Source organism: Ranitomeya imitator, chromosome 7 (assembly GCF_032444005.1).
Source record: "Ranitomeya imitator isolate aRanImi1 chromosome 7, aRanImi1.pri, whole genome shotgun sequence".
Lineage (NCBI taxonomy): Eukaryota > Metazoa > Chordata > Amphibia > Anura > Dendrobatidae > Ranitomeya > Ranitomeya imitator.
The window spans coordinates 186,875,825-186,901,604 of record NC_091288.1 but is presented as its reverse complement, the minus strand read 5'-3'; the positions used below and the strand labels follow the sequence as shown (position 1 = coordinate 186,901,604).

At 40.4% G+C, this 25,780-nt stretch overlaps 1 protein-coding gene across 1 annotated transcript in view; it reads right to left on the bottom strand.

Moving 5' to 3' along the window:
• DNAH3 (dynein axonemal heavy chain 3) overlaps nt 1-25,780 on the bottom strand; it is a 332,604-nt gene that overhangs the window by 53,497 nt on the left and 253,327 nt on the right. The window contains exons 40-48 of the mRNA XM_069734194.1: nt 23,378-23,614; nt 21,939-22,042; nt 19,416-19,710; nt 17,169-17,348; nt 11,020-11,143; nt 10,468-10,624; nt 8,059-8,202; nt 938-1,604; nt 688-853 (exon numbers count right to left, since the gene is read on the bottom strand). Coding sequence (XP_069590295.1) covers nt 688-853; nt 938-1,604; nt 8,059-8,202; nt 10,468-10,624; nt 11,020-11,143; nt 17,169-17,348; nt 19,416-19,710; nt 21,939-22,042; nt 23,378-23,614 — 2,074 coding nt within the window. The remainder of the gene's footprint in view (nt 1-687; nt 854-937; nt 1,605-8,058; nt 8,203-10,467; nt 10,625-11,019; nt 11,144-17,168; nt 17,349-19,415; nt 19,711-21,938; nt 22,043-23,377; nt 23,615-25,780) is intronic.

Here is a 25,780-nt window from a genome sequence, read left to right as displayed (position 1 = left end):
AATTGCCAGGGTCAAGTACCTGTCAGTCAAGTAAAAAAAAAAAAGGTCAAAATCAAGGGGAGTCAAATATCAGATAAAGTTTGAAGCTGAACTAGCTTGTAACCAAAACATCGGGAAAAGCAAACCAGAGTTAACCAAATAATAACTGGCAACTCCTGGGAGTTTAAATAGGGTGTGCTGTTTCCTATTAGTCATAGCAAGGAAAACCAATTGCACTTTCTGACCAGCTCCGGAAATGCTGGTCAACAAAAACATTACCAACCTGGCTTGGTGGAATCCCCAACAACACTAATAGACTTACGAAAGTGTGTTGCAACTATTTGCTGAGACAGCACCTGCACCACCCAGTGAAGAAGATGTCACCTACTCATCCATCTCCAGCAGAAACCACAGACTCGGTGCATGGACACCTGGAAACAGCATCAGATGCCGATGTTGAATGCCAGGCTGGTGATATATTGTAGCACAGAGGGAAGAACAGGGGCATGCACAGATTTTAGTTTAGCGATTTCAGTGTTGTCTAGATAATGTTGTGGAGTTGTGTTTTTCAACCTGTGCTTCTCCAGCTGTTGTGAAAAAGCAACCCAGCATGCCGTGATAGGCTACAGTAAGCCATAAATGTTTCAGCCCCCTAGGAAAACACTTTATTTAACCCAGAAAAACACCTTAACCATCTGCACAACATACTCTTTTCTAATGTCATCCTCAAGGTCCACATCTTCTAAGAACTTGTTTGCCACCATTTCTAAGGCATCAGTAGGCCAAGTCTGGAACCAGTCAATGGTGCAACAATTGATCAATGATGGAAACATTCTCAGCCGATTTCGGAAGGCATCACCAATGGGGCTCATTGCTAAAAGGAAAATAACAATCTATTGTTACATTCAGCACAACAAGTAGGGCCTGGATTAAACCAGCCATACTTAAGTCTCCTCACCCAGCACAATGTGTAAGTTAGCCTTGACTCTCTCGATGAAGTAGTTGTACATAGCCATAGGGGTAGCTTCAATCTTTTTCCCCTCCGCTCTTGCAGTGGACTGCATTTTCTCAACTATTTCTGCTTTCTCATCTGCTGGGAAAATATTAGGGACATCTCCGGTGTTTAATAACATGTTGATATCTTCAACGAACACCTCATCTTTAATTTGATTGTCGCAAAACAGAAAGACTGTGTTCTTGCCAGCCACCCCAGCCTGTAGCATAACTTTCTTGATGTCATCGCGCCATTCATTGATGGTGTAATTCTTTGTTATTTCTATTTGAAAGAGCTCAAAAGCGTTCATGAAGGTGGCCAGTTTGGTAGCGCTCTGTCTACCGCTCCCTCCAATTCCAACCAGGAGCAGATGACCATTGTCTTGCTTCAATACGCGACAAATTCTTGAGATGTGTTCGATGGCGAACTTAAACATGACCAAAGACATTGGAGCTTTGCTTACATTATTAAATTCATCTAAGTAATGTTCCATGACTGACGTTAAGTGTTTCAGATCTGTTATTTCATCATATATTTTAGAGTCACTGTCAGGCTTAAAAAAGTCTCCAAAGAAGAGGCTTCTGATGTTGTCATCAACCACTTTTCCAGTAGGTGTCAAGTGGCTTAGAACCTGGAAGACAAGAAACATGATAATCAGTATGATTGCTCTCTGAAGGTAGCACATCTAACATGTACGTGTTCTTTCACATAAAACCTGTAGAAAACTATGGTTTTGCTCCCCTCATTCATGACAAGTTAGAATTACTTTTGGTGCCCATACAGTGGTATACCAATAAAGATTTTACATATCAAATATTCATCTATTTTAGTACAAAAGAGTTATGACAGCGTGATCGTATGGATTTATGAAGGCATAATTCTATGTCTCTAGGGTGGCCACAATGTTTTTGAAGAGTCATTCCGCAGACAGCTACCTCTCCTACTTCCACAGGAATGCTCAGCTTGGCCGAGCACCTCTGTGTTATCTGTGAGAGAGTCGCAGCCAGACTTTGGATAAAAAAAATCAGCTGGGCGAAATCCAAAGTGCCAGATCCTTTTCCTCCCTTGTCAAGGGAGAGTCAGGAGAGCACCATACACATCACACTGTTGGCGGATATTTGGATATTGATGGATTCATCTGAAATTAGTATAAAGTGTATAGGGGCCTTAAGGAAAGTGAGAGAGACTTAGACTTGGAAGAGATATTGTGACAAAGGTATAATAACTAGTGACGAGCGAACGTGCTCGGATAAGGTGTTATCTGAATATCTTAGGCGTGCTCGAATAATATGTTCAAGTCCCTGCAGCTGTTAGACAGCAGCAACAGATGCAGGTATTGCCTGATGAAGGCTAGACGCCGAAACTCGTGTTGGGTGTTATTCTGCTCTCAAATTATATAGCAAAAACCTGCTGACAGATTCCCTTTAAGAAGTTTTTAATCTGCAATTGATGGATGTTAAACCAGTACGTTAAACCGACTCACAGTTTTACAAAATTTGTTACAAAATTCACATTGCTAATTTTTTCCGTTTGAGTGTTGGTAATTCTAAAGGGTGAAGTCATCATTTGACATTTTACTAAATGGACTTTCATTTCTGATACAATTCTGCCGTGAAGTTTCTGGAAATGATTTGTGAAGATCGTTAGTAAGATGTCAGGCAATGACGCCAATGTGAAATTCTTCCAACAATAAAACAAATTGGTTCCTAAATATCTGCACAGACAGACTGAAAATTTTACTGCCTTTCAGAATGGCGGAATATCACTCATATTAATTTGTTTTTAGTTTGACACTTTCTAAATCTGTAAACATGAATAATTATGTAATGTGCAAGTATTCTCCATTTACACAGTGTACAGGCTGTGGTTTGTCCTGATGAAGAAGTGTGAAACTTCGAAACGCGTTGACAAATAAACTGCACCTAATTATTCCACTTCATCTGTTCAATGACTCCCTCTGTCCAGGCAGCACAGGATTAACCCATTCTTCCCCACTGTTGGCATCTTGGCATCCTTGTTGGTCTGCAGCAGCCTTAAGTGCATTAAATGGTTGTGTTTCACAACCCTGGTCAGGTGAGAAACCCTCCCTTATCACTTGCTACTTTTTACTAGGCTAAGACCCTATTGTGTTACTGTCTTCCCAGATTCTCTCTATAGAAGTAGTGTTATGGCACATCCATAGGATTTGCCATACAATCCAAAATGGGACAAGATCTTTTTGCTAAGCAAGGCCATGCCGTGCTCAATACTGGCAGGTTCTTTTGAAAAGTTGGCATGTAGGATGCTCACGGATTATCTAGACCAGTGTTTCTCAACTCCAGTCCTCAAGACCCACCAACAGGTCATGTTTTCAGGATTTCCTTAGTATTGCATATGTGATGGAATTAATGCTTGAGCAGGTGATGAAATTGTCACCTGTGCAATACTAAGGATATCCTGAAAACTTGACCTGTTAGTTGGTCTTGAGGACTGGAGTTGAGAATCAAGATTACTCAGCAGTGCCAAGTGCATCAGTGTTCCATATAGAGGGCGCAGGATTACTCAGTCGTGCCAATTGCATCAGTGTCCCATATAGAGGGAGCAGGGTTATTCAGCCATCCCAAGTGCATCAGTGTCCCATATAGAGGGCGCAGGATTACTCAGCCGTGCCAAGTGCATCAGTGTCCCACGTAGAGGGAGCAGGATTACTCAGCCGAGGTGAGTGTATCAATGTCCCACATAGAGGGAGCAGGATTATTCTACTCTGCTGTGGCAAGTGCATCAGTTTCCCACATAGAGGGAGCAGGATTACTCAGCTGTGCCGAGTGCATCAGTGTCCCACATAGAGGGAGCAGGATTACTCAGCCGTGGCGAGTGCATCAGTGTCCCATATAGAAGGTTGCATGATTACTCAGCCGTGCCAAGTGCATCAGTGTCCCACATAGAGGGAGCAGGATTACTCAGCCGTGCCGAGTGCATCAGTGTCCCACATAGAGGGAGCAGGGTTACTCAGTCGTGCTGAGTGCCTCAGTGTATGGAGGAGACAGTGTGATAGCTGTCGACTGAATGCTAACTAATGTGTATAGCCAGTTTAACTCAGTGAAAAGTAGAGCTCAGCCAGAAAGTATATAGTTTATGACATAACATAAAAAAGATACCATCATTCATTAAAAACCTGCTGTTGTTATTGTGAACTTGTAATTGTTGCACCGTATAATGTATGTAATAATGAAATGTCTCTAATCCATATCTGCTTTCTAAACTTTGAGCCTATTAATATGCAAATTAATTGTCTAAATCCTATTTCATTTTTCCCTGGCTTTTTAATGACACAAATAATGCTTAAAGTCTTTGTTTAGTAAAAAGCACACAATGAATCACTCCCCCACCACCACTAAACTAGAAAATGATTCACAATGTACTCTGGAGGACCCAACATGTCTCTGTATTTAACAGACAGCAAAGTAGGTAGACTGCAATGCTTCATTTCACCTGAGGTGGCGCTACATGAAGATTAAACAATTATTGCCAGGTTAATCTATAGATTGGAGATGATCATGTGGGGATTTAAGCATCAAAAGGTCCTGTGATTAGCTAAATTCTGGAGGGGGAGTGTTCTAACAAAAAGGAATTGCAGAAATAAGTTTAATCAATATACAAATTGGAACATTTGTCTAACGCCTGTACATGTATTTCTAAATGGTAATCTATAGTACATAATGGCTACTATAAAAAGAGATTTGTTTTTTTGTATCCCTGCAGCCACCCACAACCTTATTGCTTATAAATCTCTGCACTTCTTACTGCCATGCCCTGCAAACCAATTTTCTTCTCTTCAGACTCCATCTCGAACTTCCAATTTCACTCTGTTCCTTTCTCTTCTGAGCTCTGCTATCAATCTCATGAAGCTTCAGCACAGAATCACATGGCCATCAAGAACCAGTACCAGCTCTATTTGCTGTGGTAACACTATAGCCACAGCAGATACTGGAATTCAGCGGGGATATTACCAGTATGCAGAAGACTGAATTGTGATTTCCTGCATTATAACTGTGTGACATTAGCTGTATAATCATCATCATCAACTGCGATATTTGTTCTCCCACTTCTCCCGTGAAGAAAAGTTTTAGCACATTACATGCAATTTCATAATTCAAGAGCTTTTGGTAACTGAGATGATGACCTCATGGAGGGAACATAAAGCCATGTAATTTTCATGGGATCCCCACATGATCACAGGATCTAGCTAAGCGGAAGTATGCCATGAATTTTCAGACAGAAAGGAACAACTACATAAGATATTACTAGTGACTGAATGGCTGAAAAAGGAGTATTACTTTAAACTTTAGGATTTTTTTGTATGAATTCTCTCTGACAAAAAGCTGGGCATGATCAGAGGCGGGCTGGGCCGGGTGGCAGAAGGGCAAGTGCCCCCCGGGCCTGTCTCCTCAGCAGCTGATGCGGGCCGCCCAGCTTCCTGCTGCCTAGAAGATGGCTTTTGGCAGTGATGATGGCAGCAAGATCTCAAGACAAGTGTGTTTTGATTCATCTCAAACCTCTTGGTTCCGATCTTCCCAAATATCCTTTACAGAGAAACTGAATTAATATATACGGTTAAATGCAGCTTGGCTACAATCGAGCTCTAGCGGTTAGGATTAGTAATCAGATTTTTCTATAAGTAAACTTAAAGAATCCGCTGAAAGAATAATTATTTAAAGGAGGTTTCTCATGAAGACAGCCCATTCCATATTCTCTATTAGAGTAAATACATGACTTAGAGGGGCTTTTCTCCAGCTTAGGATAACCACTTATATCAGTTAGTTAAGAGTGGCTCCATCTCAGCCTATCCATGTATTATAAAGTCACTTATATGAATGACTAGAATGTTCCATACAGGAAAGATATATATCTTGGAACCGTCGTGTTAGCCAGTACATAGAAACATATTTAGAATTGAGAGTCCTCCGTTGTTGATACCTTTTAATGGCTAACTGAAGAGATGGTAACAAATTGCAAGCTTTCCAGACTACTCAGGTCTCTTCATCAGGCAAAGACTAAAACAAATTCTGGAGAATCACATATTTATACACAACATAGCACAGAAAAAAACATCACATCACAGTTGTGTCCTGAATGAAGCTGGGTGTATCCTTTACCAGGGGTTTAAGAATACCCTCTACCTCTGTGGGGTCATCACAAGAGAACCAGACCCCAACCAGAGGACAATAAAACAATCCTTATCTAAGAGCTGGCCCAATATTTATGGACGTAACTGTTTATCACTCATGGTAATTCTGCTTCATGTCTCCTGTCTTATCTATGTTTTTTTGTTTGTTTGTTTGTTTGTTTTTTTTTCTGTGCTATGTTGTGCATAAATATGCGATTCTCCAGAATATCTATTAGTCTATGCCTGATGAAGAGACCTGAGTAGTCTGGAAAGCTTGCAATTTGTTACCATCTTTTCAGTTAGCCATTAAAAGGTATCAACCACTGAGGACTCTCAATTCTACACTGTGTGCAGAATTATTCGGCAAGTTGTATTTTAGAGGATTATTTTTATTATTGATCAACAACTATGTTCTCAATCAACCCAAAGACTCATAAATATTAAAGTTTAATATTTTTGGAAGTTGGAGCGTTTTTTTTTTAGATTTGGCTATCTTAGGAGGATATCTGTTTGTGCAGGTAACTATTACTGTGCAGAATTTTTAGGCAACTTAATAAAACCCAAATATATTCCCATCTCACTTGTTTATTTTCACCAGGTAAATTAATATAACTGCACAAAATTTAGAAATAAACATTTCTGACTTGCAAAAACAAAACCTCAAAAAATTAGTGACCAATATAGCCCCTTTCTTTATGATGACACTCAGCAGCCTTCATCCATAGATTCTGTCAGTTGCTTGATCTGTTTAAGATCAACATTGCGTGCAGCAGCCACCACGGCCTCCCAGACACTGTTCCGAGAGGTGGAATGTTTTCCCTCCCTGTAGATCTCACATTTTATGAGGGACCACAGGTTCTCCATATGGTTCATATCAGGTGAACAAGGGGGCTATAGAGTAGTTGGAGGTATGTGATGGAGCATTGTCCTGCATGAAAATCATGTTTTTCTTGAACGATACCGACTTCTTCCTGTACCACTGCTTGAAGAAGTTGTCTTCCAGAAACTGGCAGTAGGTCTGGGAGTTGAGCTTCATTCCATCCTCAACCACGAAAAGGTCCCACAAGTTCATCTTTGATGGTACCAGCCCATACCAGTACCCCAGCTCCACCTTGCTGGCATCTGAGTCGGAGTGGAGCTCTCGGCCCTTTACTGATCCAGCCTCTGGCCCATCAAGAGTCACTCTCATTTCATCAGTCCATAAAACCTTTGAGAAATCAGTCTTAAGTCTTGACATTTTATCTTATGTTTCTTGTTCAAAGGTGGTCATTTTTCAGCCTTCCTTACCTTGGCCATGTCCCTGAGTATTGCACACCTTGTGCTTTTTGTTACTCCAGTAACGTTGCAGCTCTGAAATATGGCAAAACTGGTGGCAAATGGCATCTTGGCAGCTTCACGCTTGATTTTCCTCAATTCATGGACAGTTATTTTGCGCCTTTTTTGCCCAACACGCTACTTGCGACCCTGTTGGCTATTTGCCATGAAACGCTTGATTGTTCAGTGATCACGCTTCAAAAGTTTGGCAATTTCAAGACTGCTGCATCCCTCTGCAAGACATCTCACAATTTTGGACTTTTCAGAACCCATCAAATCTCTCTTCTGTCCCATTTTGCCAAAGGAAAGGGAGTTGCCTAATAACTAAGCACACCTTATATAGGGTTTTGATGTCATTAGACAACACCCCTCCTCATTACAGAGATGCACATCACCTGATTTATTTAATTGGTAGTTGGCTCTCAAGGACAACATGTATAAAAAGTATCACGTGATCAAAATACAACTTGCCTAATATTTCTGCACACAGTGTAAATATTTTTCTAGAATGTTCCATTCATTAATCGTGGTAATATCATAATTCCAGTTGGTGACACCACAATTCTGACCAGTCCTCCATAAACTATATGGTGTTAAACCATCAGAGCAAATCAAAGGCCCGCACCTTGTCAACACTCTGCTTAAAGCAATTAGAAGTTGTCTCCTTGACCATATGGAAGAAAGTCTGCCTGTCCTCGGGATCAATCAGGCGGTCATAAAACACACGGTAAACCTCATGTATCCAAAGTCTGATTAACTTATCATTGTCCTGAAAAACAAAAGAAAAAAAATATCAGGATGAATTCTGGATTACTAGTTCATGATGTAGGAAACCAATGGCAAAGGACTGATTCTGTAGTTGTGCCTTCTTAGCTTTGTCTCCTACATGTTACTGATGTACCAAATGAAGATCATCCCCCCCATAGGATCATGTAAGGATTATGTACACCGCTGTCCACAATGTTTCTTCTTCTCCTCTTTATTACCTCGGATCATCTCAACCTAAGGTGTTATCTCCAACCCCAAAGGTATCATCCTCCCTAAGAGAACGCTTCACCAAATCCACCATCTCTTGCACCTACTTTTTCTCCTTCCTCCAGGTTTTAAACTTCAGTACCTCTCTACATCTTATCCCCCATTTAGGTATCAGATCTCCTTCTTCTCTCAAGGTATCGTTCCTCTCCAAGTACCATCTACTCCCCTTCCCATAAAAATACATCCCCAAATCAGTATCAACTCAGATTCCTCCCTAGTTATAAGCAATCACAGGTATTAGTTATCCATCTTCTCACCTTACCTGCCAGGTATCACCTCTCCTTCCTCTTCCCACCCACGAGGTGTAATTTTTCTCCCTCCCTCCAGGAATTATTTACTCCTTTACCCCCCAAGTATCATGTCTTCTACTCTCACCCCTATCCAGTATCATCTCTCTTCCTCCTTGAGTGTTATTTCTCCCTCTCCATTATCAATGATTTCTCACTCTCATTTCCCCCCAGATATCATCGCCTTATTTTAATGTCACCTTCTTCCACCGCTCATACAAAACAACGGTCTTACCCAGATAGGCAACATGGCCTCTCTTTACACTTGCAGCAGGAGCTCTCAGCAGCATAGGCCGGCAGCTCCTGCTGTAAGTACAATGCTGCAAGTGTAAAGACAGAATATAGTGCCAACCTAGGTAAGACAGTTGTTTTCTGGGACAAAGGCAGACTCTATTGGCACCACCTGTACTGGGATTATGTGATGTACGCCCCCCATGGATTTCCCCATATAGTCAGAGCTGTCTGAGCAACTCGGACAAAACTCATGGATACTTGGCAATGAAGAAGGCACCATTTAAGCCCAAATCTAGAATTATATATAATTTCACTTTCTCCTGCACCAGGCTTCCATGAAATATGAAAATGGATAGCAGTAGGGCTTTAACAGGAGAGAAAAGATTTTTTTAAAGGGATCACTGGTTCAAACATATATATATAAAGCTAACACGAAATGCGCGTCAGGGATCTGGCTCCTCAGCATATTTACACCTACATCATGGGTAAGCACTAATGGATACAATTGTACTATTGTCCTTGACATGCAACAGAACTATAATGTTTTGAGGGAACACCCTCAGCGGGTTTTAGATGGTTTGGTCTCTGATACTATGTGCAGCATGGCAGCATAATCATTGAAATTGCCTTGATTTTTTTTTTGTTTATTTATTATTAATGTCTTGGAAACATGCCTTTTACTAGGGTCATTTGTCCTTTTTCTTCTTTTTTTAATTTGCTATTGTTTGTTAATAATGATCTTTTTCAACATGTATCTATAATCATTTAATAAAGATTTTTTGATACTTTTTATATATTGTATAGCACTCCAAATTTTTTTTCTCATATCTAGTATATGTATACAAGACTGCATATGTATTATTGATGTCTTGGACCCATGCCTTTTACTAGGGTCATTTGTCCTTTTTCTTCTTTTTTTTTTGCTATTGTTTGTTAATAATGATCTTTTTCAACATGTATCTATAATCATTTAATAAAGATTTTTTGATACTTTTTATATATTGTATAGCACTCCAATTTTTTGTTTTTTTCTCATATCTAGTATATGTATACAAGACTGCATATGTATTATTGATGTCTTGGACCCATGCCTTTTACTAGGGTCATTTGTCCTTTTTCTTCTTTTTTTTTTTGCTATTGTTTGTTAACAATGATCTTTTTCAACATGTATCTATAATCATTTAATAAAGATTTTTTGATACTTTTTATATATTGTATAGCACTCCAATTTTTTTTTTCTTATCTAGTATATGTATACATGACTGCATATGTATTATTGATGTCTTGGACCCATGCCTTTTACTAGGGTCATTTGTCCTTTTTCTTCTTTTTTTTTTTGCTATTGTTTGTTAATAATGATCTTTTTCAATATGTATCTATAATCATTTAATACATTTTTTTTTATACTTTTTATACTTCGTTTTTTTTTCTTATCTAGTATATGTATACAAACCCATAAAATATGAGTTCTGAGTCACCTGTAGGTGAGTGTGAGGACACAGCAGCACTCCTCTCACAACCCGGGAGAAGTCTCGTAAGTTAAAAACATAATGAGATTTGGAAGGAGTTGGCAGGAAATTTGCCACAGCTGTCTTGTAAATGGCCATAGTGGCTTGTATCATGAGTTTTCCCAATCTGAAAGAGAACACATAATATTATTCTTCCAAATCACCAGTAGTAAATTTCACTTTCAGATAACAGATAATAATTATACTAGTAATACTAGAATTAATATCAACACTAACAATAACATACTAATATTAAATAATAATATAAATAATAATAAAGAGAAAAAGAGCTGCGCAAATAGAAGTCAATGTCAATCACTGATTAAGACCGCCCACTGGACTCTTAAGCATAAAAAAGAGTAGGGATTGGAATGAACAAATTACAAGTTATACTGACTCTTTTATCCATAAAACGCATATAAAGAAAGCATGTATGAAAAGATTCAATATAACTTAAAATCCTTGCTATTTCTTCGCTTAGGAGTCCTTTTGCACATGAAGTATACTCTTCACAGCAAATACCTGAGAAATGAAATATCAAATCCTTTGCCAAAATGCCAGTCTGATATGGAGCAAAATATTTTTGTCAATGTTTCATCGTCAAAAGCGTTGATAGAAACTATATTCAAGTGCCGAGTGAAGCGACCTGCAAAAAAAAAAAAAAAGATGTAACGTCACAAAAGCATAAAGAAGAATAAAAAAAAAGAGAATAATAATAATAATGGAGGAAACAGAGTATAAAAATGCTCGGACCACAGGAGCCATATAAAAAGAGCACGCTGAAGGAAACACAACACATGCGGACGAATAACTGTTTTCCGCCATCCAGCCAGTGCCCTAGGGGTTAATATGTGAATACAGTAAATGCGCCAGATCCTTGCACAGCCATGTATCGCTCATCAAATAACTATTGGGCTCTATGAGGAAACTTCCGCAAAAGTGGAGCAGTCGGAGGTGACGGAATAAATTATCCACGGCACCAGTCATTGTGCGGCGTGTTGAGAGTCACTCCTGCCGCGCTGCTGTTTACGGCTTTCCTGTTTTTATTAATAGGGAACAGCAGATATTTGCGAGGCTGCTTGACTCAGTTCAGTCATACGCATCATACACATTCATTCATCTGATCATAACAGGAGGCGAAGATGAAAGTGGAAGGGGGGAATATTACTGTAATACATGTTCAGGGCATGGCGAAGGCACCAGACTAATCAGATCACCAGGGGATCTCATGGTGATCTGGTAATCATGTTTTAGCATGGGATAATTTTATTTATGCTGGAATAACAATATAGGTGAAGCAAAGCTTAGACTCTCATTTCACGCGATGTGTGATCTAGTGCTGTACATGATTCGCTTTACAGGGAATCTGTCATCAGGTTTTTGCCATGTAATCTGAAAGCAACATGGGCAGAGACCCTGATTCCAGTGATGTATCACTTACTGGGCGACTTGCTGCAGTTTTGATAAAATCACTCTTATCTGCTCTCCTCTGAATGCTGAGCTCTGTATAACCCCGCCCACACCACTGATTGGAGGTTTTCTGTGTCTACTGTGCATAGGCAGAAAGCTGCCAATTAGGTGGGGGAGGGGTTATGCAGAGCTCATGAATACAGAGGACTACATTGCAGCAGGTTTACTAGTCCTCTAGTGATAATCACCTGCTAATGAAACAGTGATTTTATAAACACTACACCAAGTAGCACAAATAAGTGACATATCTCTGGAATCAGGGTATCTACATTATGCTGCTCTCAGATTAGTTGGCAAACACCTGCTGACAGATTAAGTTTTAATTAAGGCATTTATGTATGTTGAAAAATGGGTGCAACATATATATTAAATCCTTGATGCTTATATACTGTAGTTCCAACATACTCTGCATCACTGTACTGAGGTTACTACTCTACATACCACAGCCTGTCATCAGCTGGGCTCACGATTTAGTTTTCATATTGCCCACACCTGTTACTTGCCACAGGCGAGTTTGAACGAGCATCACATGATTGAAACAAAGTTGTTTACTCCAAATTTTTATAAAGGTGCCAACAATTTTGTCAGGCCAATCTTAGGGGTTTAGTGTGGAATTATGCCCGATTTGCCTTTTTCTGTAATTTTTAGAAATTAAATAAATATGTGTATAACAAAACAAGAGTAATTGCCATAATTTTATGGGAGAAATGTTTTCTCTTCCAACTGTATACAGTAAGTATTTAGGAAAAGATTCAGCTTAACCAGTATGTTATGCATGAAACCCTTCTTCTTTCTAAGCTTAGGAGTCCAGTGGGCAGTTCTACATAGTTTATTTGTATGAATGTGGATTTATAGATAGCGGTCAGTCCCTGATTAGGACCGCCCACTGGACTCCTAGGCATAGAAATAGCAGGGATTTCAATGAATAAATGTCAAGTTATGCAAAACTATATATATATGTATTTCAACATGGGCGTTTTTCTTTAACAACTTGTACATATAATGTATTTTAATATATTTCTAATTCTCTGGATGACTTAGAAATACCAATAATGTTGACCAACCTAAGAACTTCACTTATCTTCCCAATCACTCTGTATAGATAGCTGATGCTCCTCATGCAGGTGGGCAAATATACAGAATATACAGAGTCTATATACGGTATATATCTGGGCTAGAACCAACACAGGGATTTTTATGATGAAATTCTGCTGTATATATATATATATATATATATATATATATATATATACATATAAATATATATATATACATACACATATATTTTCATACTTATGTGTGTATATCAACTATATAATTGTCTAAGGGTCACTTCCGTCTTTCTGTCTGTCACGGAAATCCCAAGTTGCTGTTTGGTCGCGGCAAAACGGCCATGACCAATCAGCGACGGGCACAGTCCGGCGGCGAAATGGCAGCTCCCTACTCCCCTGCCATCAGTGCCCGCTCCATACTCCCCTCCAGTCAGCGCTCACACAGGGTTAATGGCTGCGTTACACCGTGTTATGCCACGGTGTAACGCACTCCGTTACCGCTGCTATTAACCCTGTGTGACCAAGTTTTTACTATTGATGCTGCCTATGCAGCATCAATAGTAAAAAGATCTAATGTTAAAAATAATAATAATTAAAAAAAAGTCATTATACACTCACCCTCCGTTGGCCCCCCCGGATCCAGCCCAGTCATTTCCGGCTCCTCGCGACGCTCCGGTAACCGTTCCATGCATTGCGGTCTCGCGAGATGATGACGTAGCGGTCTCGCGAGACCGCTACGTCATCATCTCGCGAGACCGCAATGCACTCTTGGGACCGGAGCATCGCGAGGAGCGTCGGTAAACGCCTGGGCTGGATCCGGGGGCCGACGGAGGGTGAGTATATAACTATTTTTTATTTTAATTCTTTTTTTAACAGGGATATGGTGCCCGCATTGCTATATACTACGTGGGCTGTGTTATATACTACATCTCTGTGCTATATACAATGTGGGCTGTGCTATATACTACGTGGCGGTGGTATATATTACATGGCTGGGCAATATACTACATCGCTGTGCTCTATTCTACGTGGTCTGTGTTATATACTGCATGGGCAGTGTTATATACTACGTCTCTGTGCTATATACTACGTGGCTGTGCTATATACTACGTGGCTGTGCAGTATATTACGTGGCTGTGCAATATACTACGTGGCTGTGCAATATATTACGTGGCTGGGCAATATACTACGTTGCTGGGCAATATACTTCGTGGCTGGGCAATATACTAAGTGTCTGTGGTATTTACTACTAAGCATGCCATCATACATCCATTACTTAAAAAAACATCCCTCGATCAAAACTGTGCCGCTAATTATAGACCTGTCTCTAATCTTCCCTTCATCTCTAAACTCCTCGAACGCCTGGTCCACTCCCGTCTTACCCCCTATCTCTCAGATAACTCTCTTCTAGACCCTCTTCAATCTGGCTTCCGCTCTTTACACTCTACTGAAACTGCCCTCACTAAAGTCTCTAATGACCTACTAACAGCTAAATCTAATGGTCACTACTCCATGCTAATTCTCTTGGATCTCTCTGCAGCATTCGATACTGTGGATCATCAGCTCCTCCTCACTATGCTCCGCTCCATCGGCCTCAAGGACACCGTTCTCTCCTGGTTCTCCTTCTATCTCTCTGACCGATCCTTCACTGTATGTTTTGCTGGTTCCTCCTCCTCTCACCTTCCCCTTACTGTTGGGGTTCCTCAAGGATCAGTCCTAGGCCCCCTCCTCTTCTCTTTGTATACTGCCCCTATTGGACAAACAATCAGTAGATTTGGTTTCCAGTACCATCTCTATGCTGATGACGCCCAATTATGCACTTCTTCTATTGATCTAACGCCGACCTTTTTAGAAAACACCAGTGATTGTCTTACCACTGTCTCTAACATCATGTCCTCCCTCTATCTATGAAACTGAACCTGTCAAAAACTGAACTCCTCGTGTTTTCTCCCTCTATTAACCTACCTTTGCCTGACATTGCCATCTCCGTGTGCGGTTCCACCATTACTCCAAAGCAACATGCCCGCTGCCTTGGGGTCATCCTTGATTCTGAGCTTTCATTCACCCCCTACATCGGATCACTGGCTCGCTCTTCTTATCTGCATCTCAAAAACATGTCTAGAATTCGCCCTTTTCTTACTTTCGACTCTGCAAAAACTCTCACTGTCTCACTTATTCATTCTCGTCTGGACTATTGTAACTCTCTACTAATCGGCCTCCCTCTTACCAAACTCTGCCCGCTCCAATCTGTCCAGAATGTTTCAGCCAGGATCATATTCCTCACCAACCGTTACACCGATGCCTCTACCTTGTGCCAGTCATTACACTGGTTACCCATCCACTCAAGAATCCAGTACAAAACTATTACCCTCATCCACAAGCACACCATGGCTCAGCACCACCCTACATCTCCTCTGTTCTCAGTCTACCACCCTACCCGTGCCCTCCGCTCCGCTAATGACCTCAGGTTAGCATCCTCAATAATCAGAACCTCCCACTCCTGTCTCCAAGACTTTACATGTGCTGTGCCGATTCTTTGGAATCACTACCCAGGGTAATACGATTAATCCCCAATCCCCACAGTTTTAAGTGTGCCCTAAAAACTCATTTGTTCAGATTGGCCTACCGCCTCAACGATTAACCTTACTATCCCTGTGTGGCCCATTAAAAAAAAAAAAAAAAACTTAAACCATAATCAGGTTCCTCGCATCATGTTCTCATACACTTTATGCAGTTAATAGCCCTCTGTGTCTGTACTGCTACATACTTAGGCAGTTAACTGGTTCATGCAGCTTTACATGAACACCCAAGCCTTACACTATGGCTGGTCCGAATAACTAAAGCAATTGTTACCATCCACCTCTCGTGTCTCCCCTTTTCCTCATAGTTTCTAAGCTTGCGAGCAGGGCCCTCATTCCTCTTGGTATCTGTTTTGAACTGTTATGCTGTAATGTCTATTGTCTGTACAAGTCCCCTCTATAATTTGTAAAGCGCTGCGGAATATGTTGGCGCTATCTAAATAAAATTATTAATATTATTATTATTATTATTACTACGTGTCTGTGCTATATACTACGCGGGCTGTGCTATATACTACGTGGCTGGGCAATATACTACGTTGCTGGGCAATGTACTACGTGGCTGTGCTATATACTACGTGGGCTGTGTTATATACTACGTGGGCTGCGTTATATGCTACTTGGCTGTGCTATATACTACGTGGGCTGTGCTATATACTACGTGGCTGGGCAATGTACTTTGTGGCTGTGCTATATACTACTTGGCTGTGTTATATACTACGTGGGCTGCGTTATATGCTACTTGGCTGTGCTATATTTCTCTGCTGTATCTGTGCATCATGAATCGTGGTATGTGTTAAAGAGGGGGGCCCACTGAGACTCTTTCGCCCGGGGCCCTCAAAAACCTGGAGCAGGCCCTGGCTTCACTGATTGGTCACGCCCAGCCGCGAACAATCAGCGACAGTCGCTGTCCGCCCGCTAATTGGCGCGGAATTTGAACCAAGCTTCACTAATTGGTCATGGCCGGCCGGCCGAATCCTGTGTATAAATTGCATTATTCTGGAAACTTCATAAATAAACTACATACATATTCTAGAATACCCGATGCGTTAGAATCGGGCCACCATCTAGTGTATATATATATATATATACATATATATATATATAAATATATATATATTCACTTATATATTTTTGTTTTATCATTGCCTATGATTGATTGCCATTTGTATCCACATTGACTCTACTTCACATAAATCTCCTCCCTGTTCAATGATTTTTCAATATGTGTCAATCTAATTTATCTCTACTCTCAAATTATTACTGAATAATCAACAATCGTTATGTTTTACTTCCAGAATATGTTATTACTAGGCGCAATATAAGGCCTTATAAATCTTGATATACGGCCGTAAACCAGGCAATGAAGGCCATATAAATGAATATGTGCGGTGAAATATTTCCTCTGTCAAATGAAGTATTACAGATATTTATATCGTGCTGCTGGGAATCTTTTTTATTTTGATGTGAAAAATAATTAATTACATAAGATGTGGAAGGATCTAGCCTCAAAGGAGACACACTTTATTTTCTATATAATACATATTAGCAGTAATATTTTAGTTCTTACCAGTAATGTCATTCCTCCCACCTCCAGGGGGCCCCATAGCGGACAAAAATAAGACATCAACGATATCTAGGCGCGAAGTGTCCTTCCTGTCGTACCAGTGTCCATGGTCTATGCACTGCCTCAACAGTTCAATTGGAGGCTGAGCTCCATAAATTTCTTTTGCTGGCATGTTCAGATCATCTAGACAAAAATAAAGAACCGCCAATTACGGTACTGATCACAATGGAATATTATGAGAATTAAAAAAAAAAAAAATAGTAAAATGTGATCATCTGATCATTGATTCACTAAAATGTAACAGATATAATATTATGCTAGGAAATTGCTATAAAAGGGATATTCTCATCTCTATGATCCTATCCCAATATGTAGTACATGTAATAATAACAATGATATTATGAAATATGTCTAAATAGAGATGTAGTATAGTTCTACTGATTAGTTATGTCGCTTACCCCATGTGCAGGACATTGCAGTAGCTTAGGTATCCATGGTTACGACTATTAAAAACTAACTGTGACTATATGATTGGTCGTGACCATGGATACATAAGCTTCTGCAGTGCCCTGCACATGGGGCACGTGATATAGCTAATGAGGTGAACTATACTACATTTCTAATTTGAGGCATTTGCTAATATTATTGTTATTACACCTAATACATGTTGGGATGCAATCTTGGAGAAGGGAATACCTTTTTATTGCAATTCCACTATGTTATTTCAAGTGCATTTTTGACTTTTTTCATAATTTCATCTCTAGGGCCAAAATGTGGTGGGGTGTAAGTTACTAATGTCCTAAATTCTATCTAAGATCAAACCTAAGGTTGCATTTTATTGGCAGCAAAGCGGCAAAGCTGAAGTAATTAAAGAGATTCTGTCACCTGCAAAACGCGCACTAAACCACTTATACAAGTATGTAGGGGACTCTGCCTGCATAAAAAAACATACATGTCGTAGTATAAGCACATCTTTATTTGTATGCGAATGAAGGAGTTTAGGCAGTGCTTGCATAAGCCAAGTAAGGTATGGAAGAAGTGGTCATGACGGTCTGGGCCGAAAGGAAAAGAAAAGCGCAATGACTACGATCAACGAGAACGTCACCGATGAATCACTGATATCTTCCATTTTACATTTGCTCACTGCATGGTGGTACGATCAGTCTTAATGTGACGGTACCTTTAGTAGTGTTTCTTAATGATCAGTATGATAGTGTTAACACTGATGTATAGGCTAGTAAGATGTGGTTATGGTCAGGTGTTATTATTTGTCTTTTATGATGGAAATATTGGTCTTGGTACAGTCAGGTTTGGTAATGATCAGTATGGGGGCATTCTGTCACTATGTGGTTGTTATTATGTGGTTATAGGGCGGTGGTACTATTTAGCCATATATAGCAGTATTATTAGTAATATTGGTCTTGGTAGAGTCAGGCTTGGTAATGATCAGTATGGGGGCATTCTGTCACTATGTGGTTGCTATTATGTGGTTATAGGGCGGTGGTACTATTTAGCCATATATAGCAGTATTATTAGTAATATTGGTCTTGGTAGAGTCAGGCTTGGTAATGATCAGTATGGGGCATTCTGTCACTATGTGGTTGCTATTATGTGGTTATAGGGCGGTGGTACTATTTAGCCATATATAGCAGTATTATTAGTAATATTGGTCTTGGTACAGTCAAGTTTGGTAATGATCAGTATGGGGCATTCTGTCACTATGTGGTTGTTATTATGTGGCTATAGGGCGGTGGTACTAGTTAGCCATAAATAGCAGTATTATTTAGCCATATATAGCAGTATTATTAGTAATATTGGTTTTGGTACAGTCAAGTTTGGTAATGATCAGTATGGGGCATTCTGTCACTATGTGGTTGTTATTATGTGGCTATAGGGCGGTGGAACTAGTTAGCCATAAATAGCAGTATTATTTAGCCATGTATAGCAGTATTATCACTAATATTGGTCTTGATGTTCTCCATCGTCAGACTTGTAATACAGACCCCCATCTGGGAGGCTCTACGGGAATTTGAGCTTTCCAATGCCAAAGGATGAATCTCAGACCCGGTCTGGTCTTGTGTATGGTACAGTAATTCCACTGGCTAAATTCGATGTCTTTGACAATCATTTTAATGTAACTTAATTTTAATTACGGATTAAAACAGCACACCACGCCAACAATGAATATTCCCAGAGGGGGTCGTTTAATATTTAATACTTACTTAATCAATCATTGGAAAAACATCTTACCTACGAACACAACAGCTTTCTTTCCGACAGGCGGGCCATACAAGCCCTTTCTTCTGCGATCTAGCTTGGAGAATATGATATCCTGGGTCTGATTTGCAGAGGTTCTGGCTGAGAAGTTGATGCAGTTGGCAATGTATCTATCTTTTGGAAGCTTTATTAAGAAGCTGTTGGTAATGGCAGATTTCCCTGTTCCCGTTGGTCCCACAAACAGCAAAGGAACAGAATGTTGTACATATAGATTCAGGAAGAACGTCTGTCTGGCAGTTTCCATGGTGGGTATGATGAGATCAGAAACCTAGGAAATCCGAAGCATAGAATTCATAGGAACGGAGTCAGAAAGGCTGATACACATCACTCCTGCCTAAGGACGACTGCGGCAAAATCTCTCTGCAATCACACCCAACATATAGGAGACATTTTGTTTTAAAGGGGTTGTCTAGGTTTGAGAGCAAAGTCTGCAGACACTATGTGACTGTGGCCATGATGAATTTTCCATAACAGAGAAAATCAACTTAAAATCTTTATATTAATAAGTCTTTAAGTGCCCCAAAGGGGGGGACAATATCTAGCTAGTGCCGCAATCCCCAGCATTATTACCTGCCAAGCACCCGCCCTATGGGCACAAAGCACAGAATAATGCTCAGGATCGCTGTACAAGCCAGAGAAAGGGCCGATGCAGATGTATCCACATTAACATAAAAATTCACAGTTAATTTACTCAGTATTAGAAAATCAATTTGAGACCCAGGAGGTTTATCTGAACTCGTCTTTTTCTACCGCACCAGCAATGTAATTAGTTTGGTGACCCTAAAAGCTACTGACAAGATTCTTTTAAAGAAGGTATCGAACTCTCTTGACATTTTCTGTAATAATGGCACATTAGGTAGGTATCAGGGGCACAATGATCACGGACGCAGAGGTTATGACCACGACCAAGCCTGAGTGGGGTGGGGTCTGCCAACATCAGCGACTATTTCAACTGAATGTGTACATTCAGTTGAAATATACTGTGGTGCACAGACCCGCCGGCTCCCTGCACTGCAATACATGCCGCAGGCCAAATCAGAGGCCGGCAGCTGACATCGGCTTGCCCATCACAGGCATCGCATGGCAGTGACATCATGCATTAATGATAGGTTGAACTGTAACTAATGAGAAGGATATTTCTATGCATTAATGGTGAAGTTAATGGGGTTGTTGCATCTTATTAATGTATTTGTGAAAACAAGCACCTGTGCAATTTAGCTTATATTAAAAATCCTCCCTGCTTGTAAGAATGGAGAAATTTTAAAATCTAGAATTTACATCCAGCCGCTAAAGGTACTGGCCGCCCCAGAGGTGGTTTCCTAGGCAGGGAGTGCGCAATTGAAAGCTATTTAGTGCACAGCTTGCTATTGCTGTTCTGAAGCTGTCTGGATCGCTGCCAATTTTTCCGCCTCCGATTCTGCAGACAGAAGCAGCTGGGGAGGAGCGCATAGTTTTGATCCAGCAGCTCACTTATGCTGCCCAAATCGTCAGGAGTGCACCACCCCAACCCTTGGCAAGCAGGAAGCCAGGAATTGGAGAAACGCTATGGTCCTGAAGATAGGAACCTGAATACCATCCTTATAGGATAAGGATGGAAATGATAATGTTCTGCACGTTATCAGTAATGCATATACAATTCTTCCATAGGTGCCCATTAGAATACAAACATGGATCCTTTCTTTCTGGAAGATGACATTCCCAGTAATCCGGCAACCTGAAATGCCCATCTTTAATTGGCAAAGATGACCTGTGCACCCACCACATAGAGGGACACACTTTGTGTGTCTTCCAATTATTTTTATGACATACATGATGATTCATTATTCTTGGCATCTGTAACAGATAGAAGCTGCACTGTTGATTTAGAATCATCTAGGAACTATAGGGGTTAAAAGGGTTACAGAAGACAGGGAGTGGTTAGCTCAGCCCCAGGGCATACTGGGAAAGTTGTTATTGTGTCTGGGACATCTAGGTGCGTGCTAGAGAGTTTCCTGTCAGACTAAAATCAGACAAGCTGTGTAGACCAGTTCTTCCTGGGAATCGATTGCTGTAATCATAGAAGTAGGCAGGAGCATCTTTATTACTTCAACATAGATGTGAGAGAGCTACAGCACCAGACTCATCCCCTCCCCCACCTCACTGCATGAGCAATATACAGTTCTGCTTAGGTGAAAACACTATGTGTGAAGATAAGTTGTCTGTGAAGAGAAGTTATATGTGAAAGACTTTCATATATGTTGATTAAGCATTGTATGAAGAGAAGTGATTGTGTGTGATGAAAAGAAGCTTGAATAAAACCCCTGTGTCATAACTGTGTCATAGCTGTGTGTCTGTAAACCGTTACCCTTCCCTACTGTGAAGAATTTTAATTAATGGTCGCCCTGAGTAAGATTTCCCCAGAATTCCAACAAGAACTCATGTTTCCTTTGTATTGCCCTCATATCCTGAGTGGCGAGCATGCAACACATCCTTAATAAGGTGCAGGTATATTTTTACCTTTGCGGTAGGAGAAATTGTAATTTCCTCTTTGGTAATATAATCAGTCCATGTATTCCACTGTCCGCTGGAATGTTTGTGGAAATAAAAGTCATAAACAGTTCCTGTGAATCAAAAGGATAATTAACTCCATATCTTTATTTAGCATCACATAGTGTTATAAAGCAGCAATACTTTGAGGGATTTAATTATTAGAGATGGGTGAACCCAAACAGTAAAGTTCGGCGTCCGTACCGAACACCTTCTGTGTGCGATGAAAACTAAATCTCCGAGCACTAAAAAATACTCGGAGGACACCCGAGCGTGCTCGAGAAATCTCGAGTAACGAATATATTCGCTCATCACTAATAATATGTCAAGAAGAGAAAGCAAATTGATTTATTCATTAAATTCTTTAAAACCATAGGGTTTGAATACCGAAATTGAATTATTCGCAAACGAGATCGGCCGGCACGCTGTCTTCACGATCATGGAGGATTATCCGAAGCAGCTGATCCATTAGCTGGGGTAGATCCAGGTGAAGTCCAACTGCCTCATCTCCTTATCCACACGGAGCAACAAACATTAAGGGAGGCACGTTTGGATCTTGGAGATAGAGGATTCCAATAGCTTTAGTTAGTTTACACCATAGTTTTCAACCCTCCCGGAATATTGGGGGGATACTGGAAAAGTAGGAGACCAAATGGACTCCCAGCAGCATCAGCAGGGAACTGACAAAACTGCACTGAAACTGAAACCTCCCAAAAATCAGCAATTCTACAAGTGTGTGCCATGGCGTCTCATGCAGGCAGTGACTGAGGCTCAGAGAGGTGGTAAGTGAGGTGTGGCTACAACAAAAAATTTCCAAAGGCTTGCCACAAAGTTGCCCATTTCCTGGATATCACTGTCATTATTCCTTCTATCTGAGTGTTTGGACGCTGTGAATGACAGTTCTGCTGTCCAATCTAGGAGTAGGGAGTGCTAAGCTGTCAGTATGGTGCTAATTGTAGCTTTGCTCATAAGATGTGTGCTTGCTCTGTGCTCCTTGTCTGGGATTCTGATCTTTGCTGCTCAACCTAGGATTTGTCTTGACCATCCGTTTGCCAGCCCTTTTGTTGTTATCCGCTACCTTTTTGGCATTTTAACCTCAGACTGTATTCTGACTATACATTTCTTTCACCCCTCTGTCTATGACGTACTCTTATGGCTTTTGATCTCAGACTTCTTGACTACCCAGTCTCACGGCTTATCCGTGAGTAGTGAGTGACTAGCATCATAGCCACCCTGCTAAAGTTGGCAAGTTTGGCTTACACTCATTGAACTATGACATGACAAGTCTCCTCTGTTCTTTTAGCTACAATAAAATAATTTAATGTTTATATCATATTTTTTTACGTGTCCAGGGATATTCATTCTATATATAAATATGTGATATGACTTTCCCCAAACTTGAAGATTACCTCGCTCAGGAAACACATTGTTTTTTGTTAATTTAACACTTTTGGGTCGGGGATGCTGGTCGTCCATCCCCATTAGTAGGTTGCGGTAGAAAACATCAAACTTCCTTCTACTGTCTCCATTTATGGTTCCTCCAATAGTCCAAACCAAAGCAAACAGGAAAAGTCCTTGTAACCACAGTGTTATCTGCTGGCTGGACAGGGGCTCTCTGCTGTCCTCTTCAGACCGGATTATATCATCTGCAACACAAAAAAAACATAAGTTAAGAAAGACGTTGACATTACAGAAAGCTACAAAGCTGCACCCAAGCCACATGTGGGCGTGTAGAGTGTAAAACATATAGGGCCCAATACATTATTGCATTTTTGTCTAGTTTTTGGTATCTTTAGCCTGTTTATTTGATAAATTCTTATTTTAATTTTCACATTTCTTTTTGCAATTCCTACAAATTTATAGGCTGTCTTACACCCGCAAAACATGCAGGGCGGGTACTCGAGCATGGCGCTCGAGCGATAGTCGATGCGTTCCCAAGCGCCCCAACGCTCACACAAGTGGCAAGCACACTTGATCAACACTAGTTGATATTTTAGCTGAAGGTGAAAATTTTTTCTCTAAAAAAGGTGCAAAAAAAGGTAAGACAAAAATAAACAGCATAGTCCATAAACTACCGTATGTACATAATTTTGAAGAACTTCAAGGAACACTACAAGACAAAAATAATGTCACTTTAAAAAAGCCGCAAAGAATGAATCGGGCCCATAGCGTTACACTAAAATGAGTGAAACTTTGTAAAATTGAAGATTTGGGGGACACAGTAGTGTGAACACATAGACTATCCTGGACTAAGTGTAAACCTACCCATCAATTAGCTTCTGCACCATTAATCACATCTCTTGTGCAGGCTTACTGACAGTCGGCAGCACATCCTCTTGTGAAAATTGGGGATGTGCTGCCGAGAATAATGTACATTGTATGACAGGATGGGGGACTGAATAATTAATCTTTTGGATTTAATGATACAGCAGTAGGGGTATTTATTATGTATCTGTAAAGATGGCCGTACGCATGTGTTATCGTTTGGCCAAAAATGACTCTCTCCATACATAGCATTGCTTGACCGCGCACTCCTGTGTTTCCAATGGAGAAAGATGAGTACGCCAGATGCTGATAGCGGCTTATCTCCTCCAAAAACCACACGATTCTTACAGTCCATTTCTTAGGAAGCCCCCATACACAGCAAATGGTTGCCTGGTTCTGACAACTTTTACCTAACATGTATGGGGGCCGTACTGAAAGTACTTAGTAGTAAGACAAAGAGTAATTTCCAACTGAAAAAGTTTTACCTCATGAAAAAACAACACCCATCCATACAAGAGGTAATTAGCGTAGATCATATCACTGGGAAGCTCACTTTTCATGACAATGGAATGGGGGTCCTGTGTCTCCTGTCAGCACCATTGACATTGAATGCATTGTAGTGAACATGGATGACCACTGCTCTATTCAATCACGGGTCCGCGTTCTTGTGGTCAGAGCGGGATACCACCATCGATCATACATTTATTCCCTATTCTCTTTTTTTTTTAGCCAACCCTTTGAAATAGGCTTGTGGTGTATAAACAGGTTCTCAACCTGATGGATATTCCAAACTTGTGTGGACCAACATACACGGCGAGATGGTAGGAAAATTGTCATGTGTTGTCTCTGCCTTACACAAGACAGCTTCAAATCATTTTTTTCTACAAGGCCACATTCACACATTCAGTGTTTGGTGACTTTTTTACCTCAGGATTTGTAAGCCAAAACCAGGAGTGGGTGATAAATACAGAAGTGGTGATGTGTTTCTATTATACTTTTACTCTGATTGTTCCACTCCTGGTTTTGGCTTACAAATACTGAGGTAAAAAAGTCACCAAATACTCATTGTGTGCACGTGGCCTAACTGTGGCTTGCACACACAGCAATAATCCAGGTCAGAAATAGTCTACTGGGCTATTATTTCACTGGAACTTAAGGAAAAAATAGAAGAATCTCTCCATTTGTTATCTATTGATTGCACATTCTGTCTCCCTCCGGCTGATTTTCTTTTATCATGCAGCTAGAAAATAAACCAAATGGTACAAATCTTCAAAGTTACAGTATGTTGATTTTAACTCCTCTGGCAATCACAGGGGGCCAGTACAAGAAGTGCAAGCTGAAACATCAAACGTGTCATGACCCTGAAGTGTGTAAAAATGGAGGTATTCGCTTCTCCTTAGCATGAAGTAAAAAAAAGTGGTCTAATCAGTCACAGTCTTGATTAATCTTGTAAATGTGAAGTTTCCAGCATCTGCCATGCTCGGCAACATTATGCAGAATACAGACATAATTTGTCATAAATCCCTCGGAGGCTGTGTGCACACGGA